Here is a 26398-nt window from a genome sequence, read left to right as displayed (position 1 = left end):
CAGCGCAGGTCCCAGCTGGGAGCTACCCCACGGACCTCTCAGCTGGCCACGGATGGATGAAGCGCTTCTGGAAGTTAAAGAGACAAGTGAGTCAAAATAGAGGCCATTCATTCACCTGGCAGGTGCACCACCGGCCTGCACCCATGGGAGACGGGGCCCTGCCGCTCCCTGGAGCCCACGCAGTGAGCTGCTGCCTTCACTGCCCACCTGGGCAGAGGGATGGATGCCTGCCCCCTGACCTCCCACGGCTATGAGGAAAGACAGGAAACTGCACAGACAGAGTGAGACAGGGTCCATCCAACGACACCCAGCTAAATATCCGTCCCTACCCCTCCCTTATGCTCGCTGAACCAGCACCAAATTGGCACTGGCTGTGGCCAGGCACTGCGGTGGGCACACGGGACACGGTCACGACCAGATACAACACCAAGGAGCTTACTGCCTCACAGGGAGGGCTTAGGGCAAGCCCAGCAAGAACATAGGTGTGTGGACCCCAAATCCCCTCCATGTACCACAGCCACACCCTCAGGAGCACAGCACGGGCCTGGGCCCACATCCTAGCCCCAACACAAGAAAATGACTTTCAACTGAACCTCAGCTGGCATCACTGGGCAGAGCTGGCTGCCTAAGAGTGGCATCGTGCCCAGTCCCAGGTGACAGACACTGCCCAGCACCTCCGAGAGCCTGGGATGGATGGCAAGCCCCACGGCTCCATGCAGGCTGACCACTGCCATATCATCTCTACTTCTACCTGTTAACAAGGGAGTCACCCCAGAGCAGGCTGCCTCCGATGCCAGCATCACACATGGGTGCCTGTTCAAGTCCCAGCTGCTCCACTTCCCATCCAGCTCCCTGCTTGTTGCCTGGGAAAGCAACTGAGGACGGCCCAAAGCCTTGGGACCCTGCACCTGCATGAAGTTCCTGGCTCCTGGCTTCAGATCACAGCAGCTCCACCGTTGTAGCCACTTAGGGAGTGAACCAGTGGATGGAAGATTTTCTCTGTCTCTCCTCTCTGTGTATCTGACTTTCCAATAAACATAAAATAAATCTTAAAATACATTCCAGCAAGGTCTTGGCGGGTGAGTGCCTGATGTCTTGGCAAGGTTTTGGGGGAAAGAATCTGGTATCATTCAGACAGCACTTACACAAGCTCTGAGCTGAAAGGGGGAGTCATTGGGGGTGCTTTGGCAGGAAGCAGCCACGCCCCAGCCTGGGTTGTACCCACTATGCAACAGAAGACCCACTTGGCGGGAAGCAGGCTTCTCAGATTAAAACTTAGGTTAAAAAGGCAAGGCAAAGCAAAACTTGTGCAAAGGCCTGTTTCAGCCTTGGCTGCCCTGAGGTGCCCTCGTGCACAAGCCGGTTAATTAGCTGCAGAGCACAGAGCAAGGCCCACAGCGGACTTCTGCAAATGCCAGCGATGAGTCTGACTCTCCGTCTGCCGTCCACCCACCCACACGCCCAGCCGTCCACTCATGCGTCCATCCACCCATCTACCCACTCAGACTCAGTGTCGGCTGCATCCTAGGGGTGAGTTTAAGCCAGTTGTGGTCCCCGACTCGGGGAGTTTGGGGTAGATAATAAAGACAGAAATCGGTGGATATTCTACCCTGGGCGAGATCCCATGATCACGAGAAATATGGCAGAGCCCAACTTGGGCAAGAAAGACTGGGAGCAAAAGAATGGCAGAGAACAGGGGGCAGGGTGGCCAGAGCCAAGCACTGGGACAGGCCAGTCAGTCACCTGGGCTTTCTGGGCCGGCAGGATCCCGGGTGGACACCAACCCACAGTGGTGAAGAGGCCCAGCAGTGTGGGCTAAGCGAGCAAGGCAGGACTGGCTCCGGCCGCTGCGGTGGACGCTGGGGCACAGGCAGAATGGAGCCTGGTGGGCAGATTCTTGCCCCGGTCCACGTGCCTGTGCGACAGCCAGTGCTGCGGGGCCGTGGGAGCACGGAAAGGTGAGACACGACGGTTGGGTGTGGCACAGAGAGTCAGGCCTGGATGTGGACAACATAATGAGGTTCTGGCTCCGGGCTTGGAACGCGGAGTGGATCCCAGGAAAAGGGAGTCCTCTGTGTCCCCGGGGAAAGGCGGAGTGGGCAGCAGGCCAGAGGGCCGAGTCTGGGCACAGTGGCAGCAAGGACATGGAGCAGCCTCAGGGTTCTGGGCGACAAGACATTTTGCAGTCAGGACTCTGGGACATGTATGGGCAGTGACCAGCTAGGGAGGGGAAGTGTCTGCCCCCTGGGTGGGCATCACACACTGACACACCCTCGCCGTGACCCTCCCCACATGGTCACACTGACACGTCCTTGCTGTGGCCCTCCCCACATGGTCACAAGCTGACACACCCTCGCCGTGGCCCTCCCCACATGGTCACACTGACACGTCCTTGCTGTGGCCCTCCCCACATGGTCACACTGACACACCCTCGCTGTGGCCTTCCCCACATGGTCACACTAACATGTCCTTGCTGTGGCTCAGTCTGCTCAATGCTAGCCATGCCTGGACGAGGTCCAGGGTCCTCTGCTGGGTCCCCATGGCCACTCCTTGAAGCCCCTGGGCATGGCCGAAAGTGAAGCGGGGGCACAGCAGCAAGGGAAAGGCGGGGGGTTCTTTCTCTCTCCCCTCTCACTTTCAACGCTGTCCCATCAGCAGGCTCAGCTGTGAGGCTAGAACTTGTATTCACACCCAGCGGCCCTCTCCTGCACCCCAGACTGCGGTCACGGGGAAGGGTCAGCAGGCAACTTGTGGTCCCTTCATGGTGGCCGTCAGGGTGGCAATGGACTGAAGCGTGTCCCACCCCCAAACCCCTCACCCTGGGCCCTCGAATGAGATCTTCGCTGAGGTCATTACGTTAAAGCGACGTCATTCAGGGGGCCTTCTCCGATGTGACAGGTGCTCATTCCTTTAAGCAGAAGGCTTAGCAAGATGGCTCAATCGGCTAATCCTCCTCCTTCAAGCACCATGTCCCTTATGGGCACCGGTTCATGTCCCTGCTGCTCCTCTTCCCATCAGCTCCCTGCTTGTGGCCTGGGAAAAGCAGTGGAGGATGGCCCAAAGCCTTGGGCATTCGTATCCACATGGAGACCCGGAGAAAGTCCCTGGCTCCTGGCTTTGGACTGGCTCAGCTCCGGCCACCACAGTCACTTGGGGAGTGAGCCAGTGATAGAAGATCTTTGTCCCTCCTCCTTTCTGTAAGCCTGCTTTTCCAATAAAAAATAAATACATCTTAGAAAGTTGGAGCCAGAGAGACGCCAGCTGGATCTGGGACTTCCGGCCCCACACCGGTAGGAAATTTATTTGCACGTGTGAGGTCGCTCTGTTTGTGGTGCCGCCTTACAGCACCCTGGGCAGAAGCTGCAGGATGCTGTCACGGGGGAGTCACGGGGGGGACACACCTGCGGGGGACCTGCCTTCCTGGACACATGGCCAGGGTGAGGAAAGAACACTGCAGTGGCCCCACTTCACACCCCAGGTCCACCTGCTTCCTTGAGCTCTGGTCACCCAGAAGCGGAAGAGGTACCCTGCCTCCCCGCAACACCACTGGGAGACGGCTCACCCAGAAGCTGGAAGCCAGTTGCTGTTGCCATGGCAACCTCGAAGTGACTCAGCCACCTGCTAGTTTCCGAAATGGGGGGCGGGGTGGACTGTGGGACTGGGGAAGGGGGAGGGGCAATGAGGGAGACTGGAACGCCAGCGTGAAGCTGGCACCAAGAGGGAGTGGAAGAAAAAGCCAGGAGCGACAGAGCCTGCGAGCACGCTGTTGAGAGAACAGGGGACAGCACGAGAGCCCACGGTGCCCACAGTCAGCCCAGTGCCCGGTGTCAGCGGCTCAGCCACACGGCTGGACGGCCAAGCCCCTCGTTGCCGGATGTTGCACCCCTCGACTGGCGTGGGCTTCCTCAGGCATGGTGAGCAGCTGAGCAGCCCTGGCACTGACCGAGGCCAGGGTCCCGAGTGCACACACCGGGCTGGTGTCAGGCCGGGATTTAGTCGTCAGCGGTACCGGGGCCTTTACGGAAGGAACACGAGCGCTTGGTCACCCTGGTTCCAGTCACCAGCGGGGAGCTCTGTCATCGTGGTCCCAGCCACCAGGGCTGTGGCCACAAAAGCCTGTCCTTTCCAAGCTCGCCAGCCTCCACCCATGGTTTCCTGGCACAGCAGCCTCAACCAACTCGGACACTGCACCCCAGAGTCGCTGGAATGTCTGTGAAAGGGTGGGTGCAGTGGACAACACGAGGGCTTAGCAAGCGAGGCTTTGGCCCGCAGTAACAGCACCCCACACAGGTACAGGTTGCTAGAGTCCCAGCTGGTCTCCTTCCAGCCCCTGCACGTGGTCAAAGCAGCAGCCCCTGTGTCCTTAGGCCCCTGCCCTCACGTGGGAGACCTGAAGGAAGCTCCTGGTTCTTGGCTTCAGATCAGCTCAGCTCTGGCCACAGCCACCATTTGGGGAGTGAGCCAAGAGATGAAGACTTCCTCTTGGTGTCTCTTTCTGAGTAATTCTGTCTTTCAAATGAAGAAACAGAAGAAAGGAAGGAAAAAAAGAACAGAGGGAAGGTAGGTGGGTGTACTGGCCTGAAGCCCACAGCAGGTGGTAAGGGAGGACTCCACTTCTAGTCCCGGGCCTGGCCCCAGCAGCGTAGATTCCCTGGCCAGACGGGCTCTGTGGCAGAGGGATGAGGGCCCAGGACAACGTCCGCCTTGGGCCTGACAAGGACCAACAGCACAGGTACACGGAGTGAGAACGTTGCCAGCGAAGGTACAAAGACGGAGCATGTGGGAGACCAGCTCTACCCCCTGAACGCTGTGACATCGGAGCGCCAGGGCCAGGCTGGGACCACGGTGCCACTGTGTGCAGCCCCAGTCCCCGGGCACGGAGCCCTCGCACAGCCTCCACGTGGCTTCAGTGCTGAGGCAAACAGCTAGGAGTGGGCACACACCCAAAGTGGGGTCTCAGCAGACCCCTCCCCAGGCTCCTAGGAGGGCTGGGAGCCACCAGGCCACGCCATGGACTAACAGACAGGTGGGAGGGTCCAGTGTCCCCATGTATCCCATCACCAACACAGCATACGAACCCACACCCCACACATCACCGCGCACCAGGCAGGAGCCCTCCTGAGCAGGTGCCCGTGGGATGTGGGGCTGGTGGCTGGGGGTCAGCCCTTCCCTGGCATGCCCACTGGCCTCCAGCCAACCTGTTCTCTCCAGCCTTCCTCCTCTGCCCACCGCCAGGCCAGCGGGCAGCTGTCAGCCTTCTCCCCTCTGCCAGGGCGACACTCGCAGGACTGAGCCACTTCTCTTTTAGGGAAAAAGCAGCTTCCAAAAGCCGTCAAGGCTCAGCATGCCAGGGCCCTCAGCTCTGGGGGAGATGGGCCAGGACGGGGGAGGGGTCCCCCAGAGACAGCCAGTCACCTTGCCAGGCCAAGGCGAGAACACTGCCCAGGACCAGGGCCTCGTGCACAAGCCCCTGGCAGCAGGGTCCGACACCCAGAACAGCCGTGCCCGGTGTGAGTCCCAGCCCCTGCACACTGTCCTGAGGGGTACAGGGCTGGCGCCCGGAGGGGTGTGAGGTGGGTGAGGTGCCTTTCAGAGAGGAGGGTCCCCCAGGGAGGCGTACCCACCTGGGCTCTGCCAAGCTGCAGGACAGAGCAGCCCAGGCAGGCAGAGGGAGGGGGCGAGGGCTGCAGGTGCACCGACTCTCGCCGGGGTCCTGGGCAGAATCCAGCAGCAGGAGGCCACAGAGGGTCCGGCCGCAGGTGTGTGTGGCGAGGCCAGAGGGCACCTGCTGGGGACGCAGGGTGGCCAAGTCAGGATGAGCCACGCTGGTCCGCCCCAGCGGTCAACAACCTCCTTGCCAGTTTGCGACTGGGCTGAGCCCATCCACGCGGTTTGTGGGGCACAGACCTCACAGGTCTGCATTGTGCGCTGGGCAGAGCCTCCCTGTCACATCTACACGGTGGCACAGTCATCGCTCTGACATGTACCACTGACCTGTACCGCCAGCAGCGCTGGGCAGAACGTGCGAGCAGGTGAGCACGCATCTCCCAGGTACACAGCCCGGGCGACAGACGCCCACACAGCCTGCCCACCTGTCACCAGCCACTTCCCTGCGGTGCTCCAGCCCTTCAGGGGCCTTTTCCCTAAACCGGTCAGTGTCAGTTCTGAACACACAGTATAGAGGGATGTGGGGTCGGCTGCTCACAGGGCCTGGACATTCTGCTTGCCCTGGAACTGGCAGCCCACCAGGGTCATGGCCCAGGGAGCATCCCTGCCACCTGTCCGAGATGCCGTGACCCCGGGCTCAAAGGGAGCTGAGTCATGGTGGCACAGGAGGATGGGGGACAGCCACGTGTGGCGCTGGACTGAAGTACCTCTCCCTGACACCTGCACACAGGCCGCACGAAGCTGGCAGGGCAGCCTCGACAGCAGGCGGAACACCAGAGGCCGGGCACACGGGGTTAGGGAGTCAGGTACAGGCGTTCGTATCTTCACCTCCGCCTACATTAAAAACTTGGAAAAAGAAATGTGGTCCGACGGACTAAGGCGGCTCGAGGCTCTCCCGGGGCATCCTGGCAGCAAGGGGGCATCCAGGAGTCTGGGACGACGGAGCAGCACATCGGTGCCAGGTACACCGCTCAATATGACAGCAAGAGATCAGACCACGAGCCTCCACTCAGAGAGACTGCTTCCCAAACAGCCTGTCTGCAGACACAGGGGCGGGCGGAGCTTGAACAGGGGGCCCATTGCCACACCTCCTGTACCCCTTGCTCCCTCCCCGCCAGGGGGCAACGCCTGCCCTCCCCCACCCCATCGAGGCCCATCATCATGTCGTTGTCATGGAAGGTTCCTGCAGGAACCTGAGGCTGGGACAAGGCGTGGCTCCGCCCCTGACTCTGCCCACCATGAATATTCACTAGACCCCGCCCCTGTGCGCCAGGTTCCCTAAAAAGGGGAATCAGCTCGCTCTCAGCAGTGTCACTTCCGCTCAGTGCCAACATCAGTCGTGCACCTCCGCTGACCTTTCGCCACGTCTCGTCCTGGAATTCCCTCTCGCATCCATGACAAGAACCTGATTTTGCAGATCAGGCTGGCAGGTAGGCAGGAGCTGCAGGGGCTCAGAGCCACACCCACGCCGAGAGGGACCACCCAGCCCACCCAGGGCAGCGCCCAGCTCAGGGCCACCTCTACCTGCCATGGAGGTGGTCAGCTATAGGAAAACAGGGCCGTGCCCACACCCCAACAGCTGAGTCCACGCAAAGGAGGGAGGTAAAGCCGTCGGGAAGACGGCGGGGCAAGGGCCACCCACCTGGGGCTCGCAGGCCCCTGGGCGTAGCTGGGGGTGAGAGGCAATGCCCCTGTGTGGACTGGCCCTGAACTCGCATGGCGGATTTCCTTTAAAACACAAACCCAGCCCATCTGCTCCCACACCTCCTCCAGGGAGCCCCGGGATTCTTAGAAGGCCGACTTGGGCTTGCTCCAGGAACGCCAGTGCTCCGGTGCCTGACACACACAGGGCCCTCGGCCACACCCCGAAACAAGGTCAAGGACCCGCATGCTTCCTGCCTCGCCACAGCGACACACACATCCCCAATGCCTGTCACGTCCCTGCAGACACAGCAGCCACGAGGGCCGGGCTACAGAGGACAGAGGGGAAGGTACAGAGGCACAAGAGCTAGCAAACGCTCGTCTCGCAGCGCTGTGTGTAGCCAAAACACTAAACAGAACCCCAAAGAGTAAAACAAAACCCCCCAAATCTAACTAAAACCCCAATGCTAACCCCAAGCCAAACCCAACTTCCAGTGAAGGAGGCTCCCTGGCCAGGTGTCTGGGCTCACTGTCGAGCTTGACGTTGCCCGCTGGGAGGAAGAATGCCAGAGGACCCCCGCCCCGCAACAAAGCGGGGTCCCCTTGCAACGGAAGTCCATTTCCTCCACGGATCCTGGCCACGCAACTCATGGCCCAAACACAGACAAGGTTGAGCCACGGGTGTGCATGGGAGGCAAGGCAGGGGTACCATCCCAGACACACCTGTGCCTCTGCCTGGCTGGCGGGGACCACGGCAAGGTGAGAGCAAGGGGCTCCCCAAAGAACTGCTGCCATAGCAACAGCGGCATCCCAGAACGCCTGGCTATCCTGCTTTCAAACGCAGCTGACAGGAACTGCTTCAAATAATGCTAAGATCTCTGACAAGGTTTGGGGTTGAGAGGGAGAGAGGGGCCACCCACTCCACGCTAAGACAGGCACGCGCCCAGTCCCTGTGGCTGTGCACCAGCGAGAGGACACCATGACCTGAGACCCTTCTTTTTTTTATTTATTTATTTTTTTTTTTTTAAAGATTTATTTTTATTATTTTTTCATTGGAAAGGCGGATATACAGAGAGGAGAGACGAGAGACAGAGAGGAAGATCTTCCGTCCGATGTTTCACTCCCCAAGTGAGCGCAACGGGCCGATACTATGCCGATCCGGAGCCAGGAGCCTCTTCCGGGTCTCCCACGCGGGTGCAGGGTCCCAAAGCCTTGGGCCGTCCTCGACTGCTTTCCCAGGCCACAGGCAGGGAGCTGGAAGGGAAGCAGGGCTGCCGGGATTAGAACCGGCGCCCATATGGGATCCCGGGCGTGAAAGGCGAGGACCTTTAACCACTTGCGCCACCGCGCCGGGCCCGAGACCCTTCTTTTAAAAACGAAAGCAGGGTCGGGGCGGTGCTGTGGCAGATCAGGGTAACCCTCCTCCAGCGGTGCTGGCATCCCACACGGGTGCAGGTTCAAGTCCTGGCTGCACTTCCCATCCAGCTCCCTGCTAATGGCCTGGGAAAGCAGTGGAGGACGGCCCAAGTGCTTGGGGCCCTGCACCCACATCGGGGACCCAACAGAAGTTCCTGGCTTCTGGCTCCGTTTTGGCTCAACTCTGACCGTTGTGGCCACTTGTTGAGTGAACCACAGATGGAAGATCTCTCTCCATCTCCCTCTCTCTCTGTAACTCAGTCTTTCAAATAACAAATGTTTAAAATAAAAGCTACTCTCACAGCACATTAACAGAAGGACACAGAAAGGAGAGAGCATTTCACAAATTTTGGGTAAAATAAAAGATAAATTAATTTGGATGCAGAAAAAAAAAATTGAAACCCATGTATTTATTTCCGAATATACATTTTGCATTAACTTTTTGCAGGCCTCTCCCACGCGGAGAGTTCAAACTCTTTCACACTTAAACCAGCGCCATCTTTCCAGTCCACTTGATTAAAGACCCCAAGGAGGATTGAGACTTGGCCATGGAGAATTCCAGACAGCATGAGCACCCACGAGGTCCCAAGGGACTGGGACCAGGCAGAGACACACAACCTGGGCTTCCCCCGCTGCACGGTCCGACCTCACCCCTCCTCTGTTTCCATCCTGGACATGCCGGTGATTAAGAGGTGAAGTGTGCTGCTCCGAGACCTGGGCCCCTTTGAGAGCGTGAAGGCGTCCTCCTGAGGCTGGCGGGCGACAGCCCCTACTCAGCCCACATCTGACTGTCCTTAAACTGGCGTCCATGGCAGCCATGCATTCTTTGCCTGGCTCGCTGGAATCACACCCGCCCATGCCCTGCTAGCCGCAGGATCACCATTTGCACCCAGGGCTGGCCGTCGGCATCAATGCTGGCCGTGCCATCCACCCTTCTTCCTGCTCCCAGCCCTGGGGCAGAAAATGGACACGTTTGACTGCTGTGTGGCTGCACGGGTGACAGGCTGGTGCCAGCTGGGGTCCCGAGGCAGACAGACGGGGAGTAAGGGGTCTCCCAGGGTGAAGTGGGGGCCAGCAGGGAGACACCACTGGGCTCCCCGGGCAGCCACCATGGTGACACTGCATGGGCCTCTAGTCTGTGCCTGCTGGACATCAGCTCTTAAAAGTGCCATGTCCACTGGTACCAGGCCCATCAGGAATGCAACAGGTGCCAGGCACCATGCTGTGACCCCTGGCTGACAGGATGAACAGCAGAGGGTCGCATGCTCGGAGAGCGCTCCGGCCAGCACCGGCACTGCCACACAGGCAGCCCAAGTCCATGTGCCCTGTGAAGACAGAGCTGAGGGTGGGCATGGGGCACGGGCCACATGGCAGTGGATGACCGCGTCCATTGGGAGATCGATCAAGTCTAGATACCAACCGCAGTCACAGGCCAGCTTCCCCCACAGGAGGGGACACAGCTGACAGAGGCCTCACTTGTCTCGGGCAGGAAGACCCCAAGTAGCCAGACACCCCACCCCAGCCTCGCCGTGGCAGGCAGTCACCCAGGGGCACTGCTGTGGTGGCCTGCCACAGGGGCAGCCCACGTCCGTCTGGGAGCCAGGCCTTCCTTCGCCCTACCGGGGGCTTCTGCCAGCTCCCCTCAGGGCTGCCTCAAGGCCGCACCTGGCCACACCTGCCTGCACGGCCAGCCAGTCTCTGCCTCTCCATCCCAGCCACGCACCTCACCTGTTCGTCCAGCTCTCACCCTGGGAGACCTGGAGCACGCCCCCTGCACCCGATCTGGGGGAAGGGCAGTTTTATCCGGGGTCCTGTGCTCTCCTTGCTGAAGCTGCCCCTGGCGAGGGGAGAAGGGGCGTGCCAGGTAGGGACGCCCCAGGGAGCTGAGCTCACAGGCGTGTGCGCCTAAGCCTGCACCCTGGGTCTGTACGCAGGAGCTGGGGCCCCTCCCGAGCTCCTGGGCTCCTGAGCTCCTGCGCCAGCAATGGGCCTGCTCCTCCATCTGTCCCTCCCGGCCAGGCTAAAATCGGCAGCTCATTCACCCACGTGAATAACTTCTCCATTCTCCCAGGATGAAAAGTCCCATAGATTTAGCCTTCCCACTCGGGCTCATTAGCACCAGAATTAGAAGGCTCTTCTCCATTCAACTACATCCCACCACACAGGTCCTCCGCCTCCTCGGGAGCCCCAGGCCCCTGGAGCCCGCCCGGAGCCGCCAGCAGGAGCCTCGGGCCCGCTGACTCTGACTGCAGCGCCGAGAGAGTGGCAGGGTCGGTGGCCCACAAGGCACGCACAGCCCTCCTGCCCTAGGACTGGGCCTGATGCTTCTGTCTGCGCTCCGCCGGCACTGGCCTCACCAGGCCCCTGTCTGAGGTCTTGCTGTTGTTGGCAGGCCTGCAGAGTGAGGGAGATGGCCAGGGAAGGTCACGGTGGGTATGGGGGGGGGGGACACAGGACCTCTGCCAGGCGCCGGAAGGAACCGTACTAGCTGGGGGTTCCACCTGCCCCATCCCTGCCAGGCTGACCCCAGCACCGAGCTTGGGGACGCTGACGGGCAGACAGCTCACCTGAGCGTGTGTGATACAGGGAGCAGTTATGGGGGCTTTCGTTCTGGGCCCATCCTCAGCACCCCTGCCCTGTCCGAGGGGGAGGCAGAGCTAAGGCTGGCACCGGGAGGACGGAGCCAACCACAGGCTCCTATGGGTCAGGTACCAGGCTAGGGCCAGGTGCGAATCCCCAAGGGGCCGGCTTGGCTGTGCGGCCACCTCGGTGAGCTGCAGGCTGCGAGTGGAGTGCCCCTCCCCTGGACCCCACAGTCACCCTCAAAGCACAACGACTTCCGCCAGCACCTTGAGCTTCTTCCCACAGCTTCCATGAGGAGCAGCAGGAGGCGGGGGAGGGGGCTGGTCTTAAAATAGAGGCCAATCTCCAGGGAGCCAGGACAGAAGCTCTCAGAAGGTTCCCCCAGCCGCGTGGCGGCGGGACTGCTCTGGACAGGCCACACGCGTGCCCCTTCGCTCGTGGTAAGGACCCACTGACCTCTCCAGCCCCAGGGGTTCCGTGGGGACGGAGGCTGGGGGACATGCAGCAAGGGCTTCCCAACCTCCATAGGGAGACCCCCGAGGGCCAGGGTGCAGGAAGGGGTTCCAGGGCGCAGGTGGGAGTGGCGGCAGAGAGAAGGCGGCTGGCCACTGCTCCACGCCGGCTCTGCGGTAAGCGAGCTCAGGAAGGGGGTGCGGAAGGCCCAGCCCTGTGGGGAACACCCTCAGTAACCACGGCACTGACTGTGCACCCCACACACGCTGAGCTTTAGACAGAGTCAGGAAGTCAAGCAGGATGGGGTCCGGGCTGGGCAGGACGGCGGGCAGGACAGCGGGCAGGACAGGGTCAGGGCTGGGCAGAGCAGGACAGGGTCCAGGCAGAGTAGGACGGCGGGCAGCATGGGTCAGGGCCGGGCAGAGCAGGACGGGGTCCAGGCAGAGCAGGACGGGGGGCAGGATGAGGTAGGGGCAGGGCAGAGCAGCACGGCGGGCAGCACGGGTCAGGGCCGGGCAGAGCAGGATGGGCAGTGCGGGCTGGAGGAGGGGAGAGGGCTGGGACCTCAGGGCTGCTGGGATCCCACGGCTACAGGGACACAGCCCATGGCATCAGCGTGCCTCCACCTGCTCCCAGCTCCCGCACGTGGTCAGGTAGCAACTACTGGCCCTCCAACGGCAGCTGTGTTTACAGGGGGGAGGGCAGAGCTAAGGTGGTGAGGGTCACGCGTGTGCCGTGAGCGAAGGTGGTGAGGGACACGTGAGGGTCACACGTGTGCCGTGAGCTAAAGTGGTGAGGGACACGTAGGGTCACGCGTGTGCCGTGAGCTGAGGTGGGGAGGGACACGTGAGGGTCACGCGTGTGCCGTGAGCTGAGGTGGGGAGGGACATGTGAGGGTCACGCATGTGCCGTGAGCTGAGGTGGGGAGGGACACGTGAGGGTCACACATGTACCATGAGCTAAGGTGGTAAGGGACATGTGTGCCATGTGACCTGGAAATAACAAAGGTGCTAATGAAATCTGACCCGACGAGCAGGCTAATGGGAGGTGCCCGCGAGACGGCACCAAGACCACGGCACCAAAGCCACGGCTCACACACACACGTGGGGGACCGGAGGACGTCATTCCTACCGCCTATCAGGATGAACTGAGTGCCCACGGGCGTGGAGGGAAGGCAGCTCCCAGGATGGGCCTCACAAGACGCCCTCCCTCCCCAGACATCAGCGCTGGCAATCGGGTAAGCGGGCCGCCCTGCCCGCTTGCAGCTGTGCCCTCGGGTGCTGACATGTCCACGCTCACAGATGATCCTGGGAGCAGGCAGAGCAGGGGCGGGCAGGGCAGGGGAGGCAGGCGGAGCTGTACAACACACCAAGACCAGGGGTCCTGCAGCAGCCGAGAGCGAGGACTGCGGGAGAGCCGACGGCGCTAGGTGAGCACGGGCCGAGGCGGCACAGAACGAAAACCGCACGCCAGCGGGGCCTGCACACTCTTGCCGCCCCCATCCCAGCTCGCACGCGACTGTGTCCACGGGGGCTGTGGGCCTGCCCCTCTGCGCCACACACATGGCAGGGTGAGGCCAGGCCCTGGCTCAGCTGTGGGGGTCCCAGGCTTCACGCCGGGGGAGGCGGAACCCGCAGGGGTCACCCCACAGACACACTCATGGCCTCATGGCACAAGTCCATTACAGCGTGGCTGGATCCGCTGGTAACACCCGCAACGCGAGGGCCAGTGCACAGACTCACCGCTGTCGGCAGCTCTTGCAGCCAACGCCGGGACCATGGGAACCTCCCCCTGGCATAGGATCTGTCTCCTCCAGCCAGCAGGTGGTCTCCACCACGCAGGTACACTGCATCGCCCTGGGTCTCACATCCCACACAGCCCCTCCCCCAGACACACACACACTCCTTCCATCCCTGATACACGCTGCCACGTAATTACACAGGCACCCGGCCGTGGAGCCTAGCAACGGTATCCAAGAGCCGCTGGCCCGGCCGAGCGGGCAGGCACGGACGCTCCCACCACGGGTCAACGCGCTGCTCCGACACGCACCCGAAGCCCCCCTCGGGAGGCGGGACCGGCGGCCACCAACCTCGCTCACTTGAAGAGGCGCAGCCCATGTCCCTGAGTCGGTCGGCCTCGGCATCTCCACCGAGCACAAGGCAACAGCAGAGAGAACCAGGGCCGCAGCGCTTCAGCCAGCCGCACGCTCCGGGTCGGCACGCCGGCTTCCAGTGCACACTGCCCGGCTCCCCGGCAGCCCGGCCCCTGCGGACGTCCACTCCACGGAAGCCATGGCACGTGCCCTCTGCCTAACGCTTTGAGAGCCGGCTGTACGCGGGGACCCAGCTGGCGCTCGCTGCTGGCCGGCAGCAGGCAAGGATTAACTCTGCCGACCACGGTGGCTTTCAAACCAGCACTTTCCATCAGTTGGCAAATGCAACAGCTGGGCAGAGGGTACGCTGCTGTTGCTGCTGCTGCTTTTTTTTTTTTAAAGAGAAAGGGGTCTTGGAGTAAGGGGCACAGACCCCTCGGTGTGAACACGGAACGCTCTATGATGCAACAGGGAGGCGGCTAGCTCCACGTGGCATGACTTCACCAAGCTGCCAGCCCTTCCCCCCCAAAGTCGCCTCTGAGGCTGCTGACCACCCGGACCTCCTGAGGGAACAAGGACTCTGGCTCTGCAAGGGATGTGGCCCGCTGGACGCCCCGGACGGGACCTTCACCCACCGGAGGCTTCACGATGGACCCCAGGTCACCCTCAATTTGGAACCCTCAGATTAGCAATGTGGGGCTCCCCTCCATCCACTCCACGCTCCGGTGGGGCAGGGATCTCCTACACAGCCTGGCCCCTGCCTCGGGGCCCAGGCATTGGGCCCACGCGGCAGCGAGCGACACAACCTCACGGAGAGAGCCGTCACAGGTCACTCAGTCCACGCCTGTGCTGCGGCTGCAGGGTCCAGCCTGGCCAGGACCAAGCAGAGGCCGGGCCCTGCTGAACTGCTCAGTGGCCTGTGGAGGTTGCCCTGGGTGGACACCCTCCAGGGTCACGGCAAACATTGTAGAGAAGGGCTGAGCCAGTGCTGGACACAGGACCAGCCTGGAGAGCAACGGAGATGATACAACACAACAGCCAGAGACAGAGGAGTCAGGGACCCCCAATCCTCCACACCTCGACTGTGGAAACGGGGTCTCGCAGGCGGAACTGACGGGAGGGCTTCACGGTGATGTCACCATAGTTCAGGGTAGACCCTCAGTCCACAACTTTCAGCAGGAAGGCAGACACGGGGATGCATGAGGCCCAGCCAGCACCGGGGAGGCCTGAGTGAATACCAGGCCCCAGCTAGCGCTGGGTGGCCCACAGGGAGCCCCCCTGGCGCCCCTGGAATGCTGCCAGGGCTGGGTGGCCCACAGAGTCTCCCTGGGGCCTCCAAAAGGCACCTGCCAGGGCCGGGTGGGATGTGTGTCCCTCACATCCATGACAGATTCATTCCAGCAGGGGTGAACCACAGCAGCCGCAGGCACAGCACAGGCCAGGTCCAGCCCGAGCACTCCTGGAAGGGAGCGAGAGGGACCGGGCACCCTACGGGGCTGGGGCGGGGGGCCGTGCTAGAACATCCAGCAGCAGCAGGAACCGAGACGGGGGGCAATCGAGTCAGAACCCCCAAATGGGTTTGGGGCCCCTCGCACCCTGCACGGGCTCCCGGAGGAGTGAGTTGATGGGCATGGCTGGGTCTAGGAGCTCCAGGCTCACACCAGGGAGCCCAGACGGAGTCAGGAGTGAGAAGGGGCACAGAGCAGCTGGTGCTCCTGCCCGGAAGGCAACTGGGCACAGGGGTGGTGGTGGAAAGAAGCCAGTGGCACCCTTGGCGACAGAAGCGGGCACGGAACGGAGCTGCGACACTCGCCAGAGCCAAGTGTGTGGGGGACCCCAATTGCCTGGGCAGCCACGTGTCCCCTCAGCAACAGGTAAGCAGCTGGACGGGGCCTGCGGCGTGACAAAGGCCATTTCTAGCTGTGGGGGAGGGGCAGTGGGGGCGCACACGTGTTCCCAAATCCCCACGTTCACTCAGGTCTGACCGGGAGAGGCTGGGCGGGAGTGTCGCAGGCTGACGAGCCTGCCCGTGGCGAGCTACGGCACTGCTCGGGCCCTGAGGAGGTGGCAGCACGCAGAGAAGACAGAGGGGTACACAGCATCTCCACGCTGCAGGGCATCCCAGCCAGCCCTGCGCCCCTGCAGCCCTGGGGGTTCTCTAAGGCAAGGAGCCAGCGACGCCAGAGCGAGCACGGGTGTCCCACGAGCAGGCAGTTCCACCAAAGAACCAACTGTGACCAGGGGTCACTAGACCAGACCCCGCCACCTCGGGTGCTCCAAGCCCAATAACACAGCCACATCCTCAAAACCCACGCAAAGAGGCGTGCAGTGTAGACGGAGCCCAATTCCACGTCAGACACGAAGAGAGCCTGCCCCTCACCAGCCGAGGGCAACCCGGCTCCTGGCCCCAAGGACGGGTCTGGCCTCACTGACCTGGGACAGGAGAGGAGGGAGAGGCCGAGGTGGGAGGGTCCCATGTCCCAGATACCCAGCAGGGGCACTCAGTTGGCACCGTGGAGCCACCGCCCCTTCCTGCAGCTGTTGCATGGACTGTGGCCCCTGTCGAGGTCACGGGGCAGCCCAGAGCCTGTGGTCATCTGGGGGGCTCTGCTTCCCAGGAGACCAGACAACCCTTGCAGCTGTGGTGGAGGTTGGGGGGCCTGCACCTGCAGGGGCTCCCTCCTCCTCTCCTTGCTCCGTGGGGTCTCCGTTCCCGGCCGAGAAGCCGGCATCTCCAGACCCCAAGTCGAGGCTACACTGCTGAACTAATCCCACACCCAGCCAGGTGATGGGGAGACAGCCTCTGGTGCGGAAGCAGCCGGCTCATTTTCCAAGTGGCTGCGCAGACTCCCAGAGCCGCACATGGACAGCACAACGCAGCGCCTCGCACATCCTGGGATGTGCTCCAGCTCCCGGGCGGGCGGGCGGGCGCGTGGGCATCGGGCCGGGCTCCGGGAGGCCCCGATGCCCGCCGTGGGGCAGTAACGATGCAAGCCAAGCAGCTGCTCTGCATCTCTGCACACCCACCCGGGCGGGGCGTGCAACACGGAGGAGACGCCACAGCCAGAGACACCCACGATGACACACTGACGGCAGGCCAACCCTCCGGGACCCCGCCCACCGCCCGCATCGGGACGGTGCCACCTCCGGAAGCTCACCGCTGCTGGTCCAACGGGGCGGCTCCCCGCTGCAGGTCCTCTGGAGCCCCGGGGCCGGGGGCAGCAGGCCAGCGGGCACCTCCAGGGTGCAGGACTGGGCCCAGCCGGCGGCAAGGCGACGGGAGAGGGGAGGAACCCCCGGGACTAACCTCCGGGTTGACACGAGAGGCACTGAGGGGGGAAGGGCAGTTAGCACCAAGGCCAGGGTGCCGACCCTCCTCTCCCACGCGCGGCCACCCCCGGTCACCTAGGCGGCCTGCGCGAGTCACGTCGTCTTCCAGGAAACACGTCGGAATCGGCAGTGAACGAACCCGACTCGAGCTAGACCAATGGCCGCCTTCCCCGACTCGATGCCCGGTAAGCTTCCTCCGGGTTCTTCCCTCTCGCCCTCCCGCCCTCGTGCTAAGACGCCCGGCAGCAGGAAGGGAAGGCGCAGACACCTAGCCCAGGTCCCACACATGCACGCCCACACCCTCCGACCAGACGGAGGGTCACCCCTGGGGCTGAACAAATGACCAGTATCTGGGTGACTCGGGAGTAACAAGTCACAGAGCAGAAGCCAGACCTCCCCGCTCCTCGCCCTGCCCTCCTAGGTCAGCAGGGACCCTGCCGGGAAGCAGCCCCCCGCCGCCGGGTCCTCCTGGGCCCACCCCAGCGGGAAACAGACGACGGGCAAGGTGGCAGCACCCATCTGCAGAGGCTGCGGAGCCGCTGGCAGGTGTGTCCGTGACCCGAGCCGACCCGCCGCCCTTCCTCCACTCACCAACATCAGTCTCCTTGTGGTTCTTGATGTACTCGGCCAGCTCGAAGTTGCCCGCGATGATGGCCACCTGTGAGGGAGAGACGCGTGAGATGCAGGGCTGGCGGCCGAGGAACCCCGTGCAGGCCCCCCACCCCCAGTCGGGGTCCAGTCCCAGCCCTGCAGACAGCCGCCCCGACACCTGCCCAGCACCCAAACGGCGCACGCCACTAAGGTTCCCACTGCACCGACACACGAGCCTGTCCTCTGAGCGCGAGGCACTGGGTAACCACAGAGAGGCCATCGAGGCTGGGGCCTGGAAGCCCCAACCGCAAAGTGGAGGGAGGCCAGCAGCCAGGGAAGTGGGGACCTCTGCACCCACGAGAGAGCCAGGTCCTCGGGGGCCAACCTGGGAACGCATTGAGTCGACACCAAGAGATGCCACCGGTGGGCCTGGCCCAATCAGTTGCAGGCCTCGGGAAAAAGGCAGGGGATTGGGCCTGACATGGTAGCCTAGCAGCTAAAGTCCTTGCCTTGCACGTGCCAGGATCCCATATGGGTGCCAATTTGTGTCCCAGTGGCCTTGCTTCCCATCCAGCTCCCTGCCTGTGGCCTGGGAAAGCAGTCGAGGATGGCCCAAAGCCTTGGGACCCTGCAACTGTGTGGGAGACCTGGAAGAAGCTCCCGGCTCCTGGCTTCAGATTGGCGCAGCTCCACCATTGTAGCCACTTAGGGAGTGAACCAGTGGATGGAAGATCTTCCTCTCTGTCTCTCTCCCTCTTCTCCGTATATCTGACTTTCCAATAAAAAATAATTAAAGAAAAAAGGCAGAGGATTCCGGGAGCAGTGGGAGGCCCCCTTGCCGGAGCCAAAGCCGACGGTGAAGGTCCTCTCTTGGCTGACCGTGCACGCGCAGACTCAGTGGGGCAAAGCCACTCTTCACAGCCAGCATCTGCAGACTTGGCCACGGAGCTCCACGGCGCGTGCTGTGGGGGTCTGGCCGACATTCCAGGACCCGGCAGAAAAGGCAACCTCGGAAAAAGGCGGTAAAGAACTTGGCCAGACGAAGACGCGCAGTGAGCGACACAACGCAGCTCTCCGAGCAGAGTGCCAGAGAGGCAGCCGGCTGCTCACAGCACAGAAACACCCTGAACGGGAACGGGGGGATCTGAAGTCTCAGCCGGGAACGGGGGGGTCTGAAGTCTCAGCCGGGAACGGGGGGATCTGAAGTCTCAGCCTACCCAGATGGCAGGAAGGCAAAAGCCCACCCGCGTGCCGGGAGAGACACCTGACAGGCGTGCAGGCAGGAACAGCCAGGCTGAGCCGAAGCAGCGCAGAGCGACAGGTGACAGCTGTGCTCCCCGGCCCGGGCCCCGTGGGAGTGTCCAGGGGGCTAGCACTGTGCTGCAGCCGGCCAAGTCACTGCCGCCTGTGACCCGGCATCCCCGGGGACACACTGCTCCGATCCTGTCTTCCCCTCTCTCTCTGTAATACTATCTTTCAAGGAAGAGAAAAACGCATCTTGAGACAGATGAGTGAGCTGCCCTGGGCCCGCACTCCAGTCCCCCAGATCCCGTCCTAACCCGCCACCGGGCACGGCCGGGCACGGGAGAACAGGTGGCAAGGAGTGTGGGTTCCGAGGAAGCCACGGAGATCAGGGCGCCGTGGGGACAGGACCAGCGGCTTCACACACGTTGTGTGAACATGGAGCACAGGGGCCCTCAGCCACCAAGGCAGACGTCGCTCCGACACAGCCACGGCCCCCTCCCCAGCTCCGACGTGTAGCCTGCAGGGCTGCGAGGGTGGACTTGGCAGAGTAAGACAGGAGAACTCGCAGAGGTGACCGCCCAGCCGCCTGCCCACAGCGACACCAGTGGCCGGGCACGGGGGGGGGCGGTCCACGCATGGGGGAGCAGCTGTGCTCAAGGAGGCCACTCAGGGCCGGGAGTATTACACAGCCCTGAAAACGGAAGGGCACTGGGACACTGACAATGTGGGCACACCTGGCTCAGGGAGGCCCCCCGGAGGGTCCCTCTTGCACATGGCACTCGCAGCAGTCGGCCGCAGAGAGGCGGGATGGGGGAGCTGGGGCCGGGAACGGGGCATGTGTCACAGCGGTGTTTTAAACTGTGAAGATGAGAAAGTTCTGGAAATGGACACTGGCAGCAGAGGCCCCGGCTGGGCCCAGTGCTGCTGAGCAGAGCTCAGAGACACAGTACAGGTGGTGGCTCTGCAAACGGGTCCGCTCCCAGGAGCCCATGCCAACCTCAAGGGGGCCACCTGGGCAATATCCACCCACACCACTGCCAGGAAATGCCATCTTGGGGTGCCAAGCTGGGGCAGAACCCTGGGGTTCCACGGGCTAACGGGAAGGAAGGGTGCTGGCCCTGTCAGGGGTGACTGCCCCAGCACTATGGGGCTGGACCAGCCCCGTCCCCCACCCCAGCCAGCCAGGCACACGTGTCGGGTGGCCCTCCGGAGCCGGGACGCCGCAGACACTGCTTTGGCTGAAGTGTCCACCCTGCACGGGTTCCCAGCAAACCCTTCACTGCGGACAGCACAGGGACCCGCTCCGCTGGCACGTCACTGAATCCACACGGAAGGCATCAAGAAAAGGCGTGTGGCCTAGCGGGCAAGCCTGCAGGGCACACACGCTCACCTGCGTCCCAGCCTCCCGTGGGTGCCCATCGGGCAGCCGGCAGCGAGGAGCCCAGCGCTGCTGGCTGTGGGCAGTTCAGGGAAGCGAGCCGGCCGCAGACAGCTGTGTGTGTGTGTGTGTGTGTGTGTGTGTGTGTGTGTGTGTGTGTGTGTGTGTGTGTGTGTGTGTGTGTGTGTGTGTGTGTGTGTGTGTGTGTGTGTGTGTGTGTGTGCGCGCGCGCGCGCGCGCGCGCGCCTCGCGGCTCTCAAACAGGTCACAGGTTTTAAAAGAAAAGCTTTTCCTCCCACTTCTGCCAGCACTTGGGACTGCCTTCCCACCGGAGCATAAGCACCCCGCGGCACCGGCCACACTGTCTCATCTACCTGGGCAGAGTCAAAGCTACACCCACTCACCTTCCAGGATATTCCACGGGACGGAGCAACTGGATTCGAGCACGCAGGCAGACCTGCCAAACAGCAGCCTCCAAGCCTCCCCCCGTGCCGGGAGGTCAGCGGCCTCACCCTCCCCCGTAACACGCGACAGTGGCCGTGACGTCAGCACGCACAGCTGTGTGCTCCGCGTCCTGCCTGTGCTGTTTCAGCGCCATTCACGTACACTTCCCGTGGCGCTTCGAGCAAACCGGACAAGGGGCGCTTGCGTTCACACTTTACCCCCGTCAGGGCGTGGACAAAGTTCCACAGGTCAACACGGCGAGCTCGGAGCCTCGCCCGCGTCGCAGCACGCACGGCCCTGGGAGGCAGCCAGCCCAACAGTGACCAGGGGTCACCCTACCTGGCCAGCTGTCGCAAGCAACTTCACCAGTGTCACATGCCTCGCCGGAGAGGTCTTCCCAGACGGGCGGCAAGCTGCCTCGTCCACAGGACTGAGAAGGGGTGGAAGGAAGCCCTCTCCGTGTCCCGTCCTCCCCCGGCAGGGTCACGTGCCTCCCAAGAAACCTCAAAGTCATCATGACGATTCCCGGCTTGGCCGGGACCGTCTTCCTCCCCGACCACCTCTGGAATCAGTCTCCGTTACAACAGCCCGGGCTGTCCCCGGAGAAGCCAGAACGCCAGGCACGCGACAAGATGAAACACCACCACCATTAAATAGCCGGAAATTGCCTTTCAACGCCTGCAGGGATGGGTAAGTGGGGAGCAAGCGGACAAGAACCAAAGGCGTTTGCCTGGATGGGACGGCTACGTTCCTCATCTTCGGCAGGTGAGTGTCAGGATGCAGAGGAAGCGGCGGCCTTCCGAAACTGTAAATACTTTAAACTGGGAAAAATTTAAGCCAAGGACTCAAGAACTCCCATCCGGGAGCTGCCGGGGGTTACATGCTGATTCTAACACCTGCCCTGGTTACGGAGAACAGAGAACACGGGGGCAGAGGAGAACCTGGAGTTTGGGGCCGGCAGGCCCCCAGCAGACACTGCACCTGCCGCGTCTCCTGCTGGGAGCCCGAGAAGGCTCCAGGCCACAGGTCCTGGCTGAAACTGAGCCCCAGGGACAGACCTCTCGCAGCACGGGTCACCTGGCACCTGGAGACGGCTGCTGGGCTCTGCCTGCTCACACGCCAAGGTCAGGTCCTGAACGACCCGTCAGAACAGGGGCACCCCCATGGCGACCTGGAGCCGGTCCCTCGGGAACAGCTGCTGCCAGGGGGCTGGGGGGACTTGTCTGTGAGTGCTGTCCCTTAGCAACTGCAGCCCGGCGCCAAGCATTTTAATTCCTTTGGTTATGATTCATGGCTGCCATCTGTGGACCGATAATGAGCGACAGGGCTCCGGGAATAGCTGTCGGGGTGCTGGTGCGGCACGGCCCTCGCCCGTCAGGGCAGGGGCGGGGGCTCCAGGTGCCCGGGCAGGGGCTGCCGAACCCCTCTTAGTGACATCACAGGCCCCACGGAGGTCCGAGGAGGACACGGCCGGTCGCCCTGCCCACCAGGGTGGGGACAGGATGCAGGAGGGGGTGAGTCCACCTGCCTTGGAGGCTGGCTTCCACCCTACACAGCCAAGGTCACACCACTGGGGGGTGTCAGCCCGCACACCCCAGGCACCTCCCCCTGCTCAGTGCCTCCTTCTGCCACTCCCCCTCGCCACGCCTTCGCCCGCACCTGCCCCAGCACCACCCTGCTTCCTTCCTGGAGCCAGGCACGTCTGTGGAGGTCGGGGATTTTCTGCAGGGAAGGGTCAGTCAGAGTAAATGATGTGATAATGCCCTGTTCCAGCGGCTTATCCAAAGCCCCTATAAACTGGGTCACAGCCCCCTCTGAACCCCCGGGATAAGCAGAGCTCCCTGCTACCCTCACTTCTCACCCAGCCCCACGCCACCTTCTGTGCTGGGCTTAAAACTCCCAGGAGACACGGGGGAGGAGGGGCGATCAGGGCACCGCAGACCAAGCCAGAGGGGCCAGGGTGGGAGGCCCAGCGGGTGGGCCAGCCCCACGCCCTCGTGCAGAGCAGGCAGGGGTAGGGAAAGGTCCTGGCGCCCCCTGGCGGCAGCGGCACCTCCTAACACACAGCACATGCATGCTCCTGCGGCCGCCCTGGCAGGTGCAGCAGGACCAGCTTAGAGAAGACTACGCAAGTCCAGCGGGGCAGCGTTCACGGCTGGACACTGCGAGGGGCCATCTCAAGCGAGCAGGCTGCACAGTGCCACCGGGGCTACCCGGGGGTGCCGGGCTACCGGCCAGCTCCACGTGTAGCCAAGGTCGTTCTTGGCAAGGGCCAAGGTGAACGTCTCAGGCCCATCAAGTCCTTTAAACAACATCACACAAGAAAGGAGCAATCACAGCCAGACAGGAGGCCTGCTCAGGAGCAGTCAGGGCTCCTAAAATGCACGCATGCCCCAGGCGCAACCCGAGCCACGGCAGGAGCAGCGGGCAGCTGTGCCCCCAACGTCCCTGTTCAGCTCCGTGCACACAGGTCGCCTCGGCTGTCTCCACAGCGGCTGCTCTTAAAAGCAATCAATGACAGGTGCATTTCAGAAACTAGCACCTCTGGGGCTGGTGGTGTGGCGGCATGCGCTAAGCTGCCACCTGGGACCCCAGCATCCCTTCTCAGAACGTGAATTCAAGTCCCGGCTGGTCTCCTTCCGACCCAGCCGGCATTTAACCCATCAGGGAAGCCAGCAGGCAACCAGTTTGGGGGTTCTCATCACTCATGTGGGAAACTCAGTCCCACGCCCCCAGCCCTGACCCGGCAGGGTCCCAGCCCATCTTGTCATTGGAGGAGTGTAAACCAATGGATGGAAGACCCCTGTCTCTCCTTCTCTCTCCTAAAACAAGAGAAATAAAGCTTGAAGGAAGCATCAGAAATTACTAGCTCGGCAGAAGAGGATTGGGGAGGGGGAGGGGAAGCTGGGCCCATTCCACAGCCGAGACCTTCAACATGCCAATGTTTTATGCAAATCATAAGGCAGAATTAAACATTTGAAAAGGAATCACTCAAAAAATAAATAAATAAAAAGAAAGAAACGGGATGCCCGGCGTGTACTCCAGTACAAACACAGGAAGTTCCGAACGGCAGGTCCCCGACGGCTCTGCTCCGTGACACCGTGAGCCGAAGGTGAGGGCCTGGCACCAGCGGGCACCCAGGGCAATGAAGACCTGGCTTCATCACCCGGGCAACTGGGGGCGGGGGAGGCAGGGGGACGCCGCTCACTCCAACACAGGCGAGACACACCCACGCGCGACCCAGCAGTGAAGTAAGGGGCCTTCGGGGGTTGTTACAATACTGGCATCCCAGAAGCTCGCGGGTTCCCACTCCGGAGAAGAACGGAGTGGGAACCTGCAACTTCCCAGCATCCTGTGTGCCCAGATGCCGGGAGGGGCCCAACGTGAGGCGGCCAGGATGGGCCCACAGGGAGTGACCCCCCCACCAAGGGCAACCAGAATGCGCAAGCCTCCGGGAGGGAAACCGCCTCCTCCAGGGCTTCTGGCACTTTCTCGGGGCCAGACGTAAGCCTGGCATCTCACACATAACTTCCTGGTGCTGGAGCCTGAACCGGGTCCTTAGTGCCCCTGCAGGAGCGGATCCCCAGATCCCCGAGTCTTCCGCTAAAGCCATTAAGGGGTGAGGCCGAGATCAGAAGTGGCGCTTGGAGGCGGGGTCTCTGCAGGCCGTGGGAGCTGATTGGATGGGGTTTGGCTGTGAGGGTGGAGCTGCTGTGATTGACATTCAACGGGGGGGGGGGAATATGCTGCCCACCAGTGTGGCCCAGTCCCAGCAGCCTCAGCGGCGACCCCAAATTCAATACGCTTCCAGCAGCACCCTGCTGCCTCCAATACTCCCAGGGCCACAAGTGATGCCCAAAACACCCAGAAAGGGTCCCAGCCTTGCCTTCCAAGGAGACAGCGGGCACAGCCTTGGGCCACAGGGCCAGCACCCCACGTCACCTCAGGACCTCACCCAGCCTGGTCCCCACGGCACCGTGGCGTTGATCCAGTTTGTGACAGCAATGAAAAGCCGACACGCCAGTTGTTCTGAGAAATGGTGCCACGCGGGAGGAAATGTGTCCACGCGAAGCAGCCCACGGAGGAGCCAGAGTTCAGAGTTGGTGGCAGAGAACCGTGGCAGATAAAAGAGAATCCAGCCAAGCGGCTCAAGGGGTGGATCAGGAGAACCAAGATGGCAGAATAGGGTGGGACGCGTTTAAACAGGGAAACTTTAGCCAGCGTGGAGCAGGGGGCACAGGAGACAGGAGAGGGCAGGACAAGAGCAGAGGGGCACCTGGAGACTGGCAGGCACAGGAGAGCAGCGCACACAACGGTGTCCTTCCGTTGTTTTGTGGCTTTTCGTTTAAGGGGTTGTATGGTAACTGTGTCATGGAGACTGTCATATCCAGATGTGAGGATACAATGCAGTATGCATCTCCACTTCCAGACAAAGATGGACTCCCAATGAAACAGTTAACTATACCTTGGGAATGGGATGCTGAACTCTGCCATTGTCCATGTCTGAAATGATGGACATATGACTGTGCATGAAGAACTATACTATAGTAATGATATAGGGGACTCAGTGAGGGGGGGAACTGGGGAGGGGGTGTGGGAAATCCTACGATCTATGGAACTGTATCATTAATGATAATAAAAAAACAAGTAAATTATATTTAAAAAAAAGAAAGAAAGAAAAGCAGAGTAACAGAAAGGAGGAGAGACAGAGAGGAAGATCTTCCATCCACTGGTTCACTCCACAAGTGGCTGCAACAGCTGAGGTTGAACCAATCTGAAGCCAGGAGCCAGGAGCTTCTTCCAGGTCTCCCACATGGGTGCAGGGTCCCAAGGCTCTGGGCTGTCGTCCACTGCTTTCCCAGGCCACAAGCAGGGAGCTGGATGGGAAGTGGAGCAGCTGGGTCTCAAACCAGCACCTGTATGGGATGTCAGAAACTGCAGGCAGAGGCTTATCCCACTATACCACAGCACTGGTCTCTCAAATCTTGAAGAAGAAAAAGAAGGAGGGGAGGAGGAGGAAGATTTGCTGCTCGTCTCAGATGTTGTGTTGGGAGTAAGGAAAGACAGCTGACAAACGGCAGGTCCCAAGGAGTGGCCTTGCTGCTGTTTCCCATCCAGAGAGAGAGGAGGGGCCTGGGAGGGGCTGGCAGGAGGGGTCCAGCAAGGTCTGAGAGCAGCCGCAGAGCCTCGAAGGAGCAGCCGCACAGCTTGAGGGCAAGGCCAACGGGGGCTCCTGTGGGGACCACAGTGCAACCAGACACATGGGCAGCACGGGACTGAACAAGCCAGGATGCACAGGGCACTGATGCCAGCATGGACCCTGTGCTCCAACAGCATCCAGTCCTGCCACGCCCCGGAAGCTGGCTGGGCCGTGTCTACGACCTCAGCCTGTGTGGGACAGCAAGGACAGCAGACCAGATGCAGCCTGGGTGCTGGGGGGCCTGTGAGACAAGGGGACCCAGCACAACGCTGCAAAGCCACCGCAGCCTGACCAGGCAGTGTGAGGAGAGGCTGGGACATGAACTGGAGGCGCGGGGCCCACTTGTGAGGGAGCAGTA

At 62.0% G+C, this 26398-nt stretch overlaps 1 protein-coding gene across 1 annotated transcript in view; it reads right to left on the bottom strand.

The window, feature by feature from the left end:
* Positions 1 to 26398, bottom strand: part of SHANK2 (SH3 and multiple ankyrin repeat domains 2) — a 269178-nt gene that overhangs the window by 209465 nt on the left and 33315 nt on the right. Inside the window, exon 9 of the mRNA XM_040970662.1 lies at positions 17774 to 17840. Coding sequence (XP_040826596.1) covers positions 17774 to 17840 — 67 coding nt within the window. The remainder of the gene's footprint in view (positions 1 to 17773; positions 17841 to 26398) is intronic.

The sequence above is a fragment of the Ochotona curzoniae genome, unplaced genomic scaffold (assembly GCF_017591425.1).
Source record: "Ochotona curzoniae isolate NIBS_2020 unplaced genomic scaffold, NIBS_Ocur_1.0 scaffold_4937, whole genome shotgun sequence".
Taxonomy (NCBI): domain Eukaryota; kingdom Metazoa; phylum Chordata; class Mammalia; order Lagomorpha; family Ochotonidae; genus Ochotona; species Ochotona curzoniae.
This window is presented reverse-complemented; position numbering and strand designations above follow the sequence as displayed.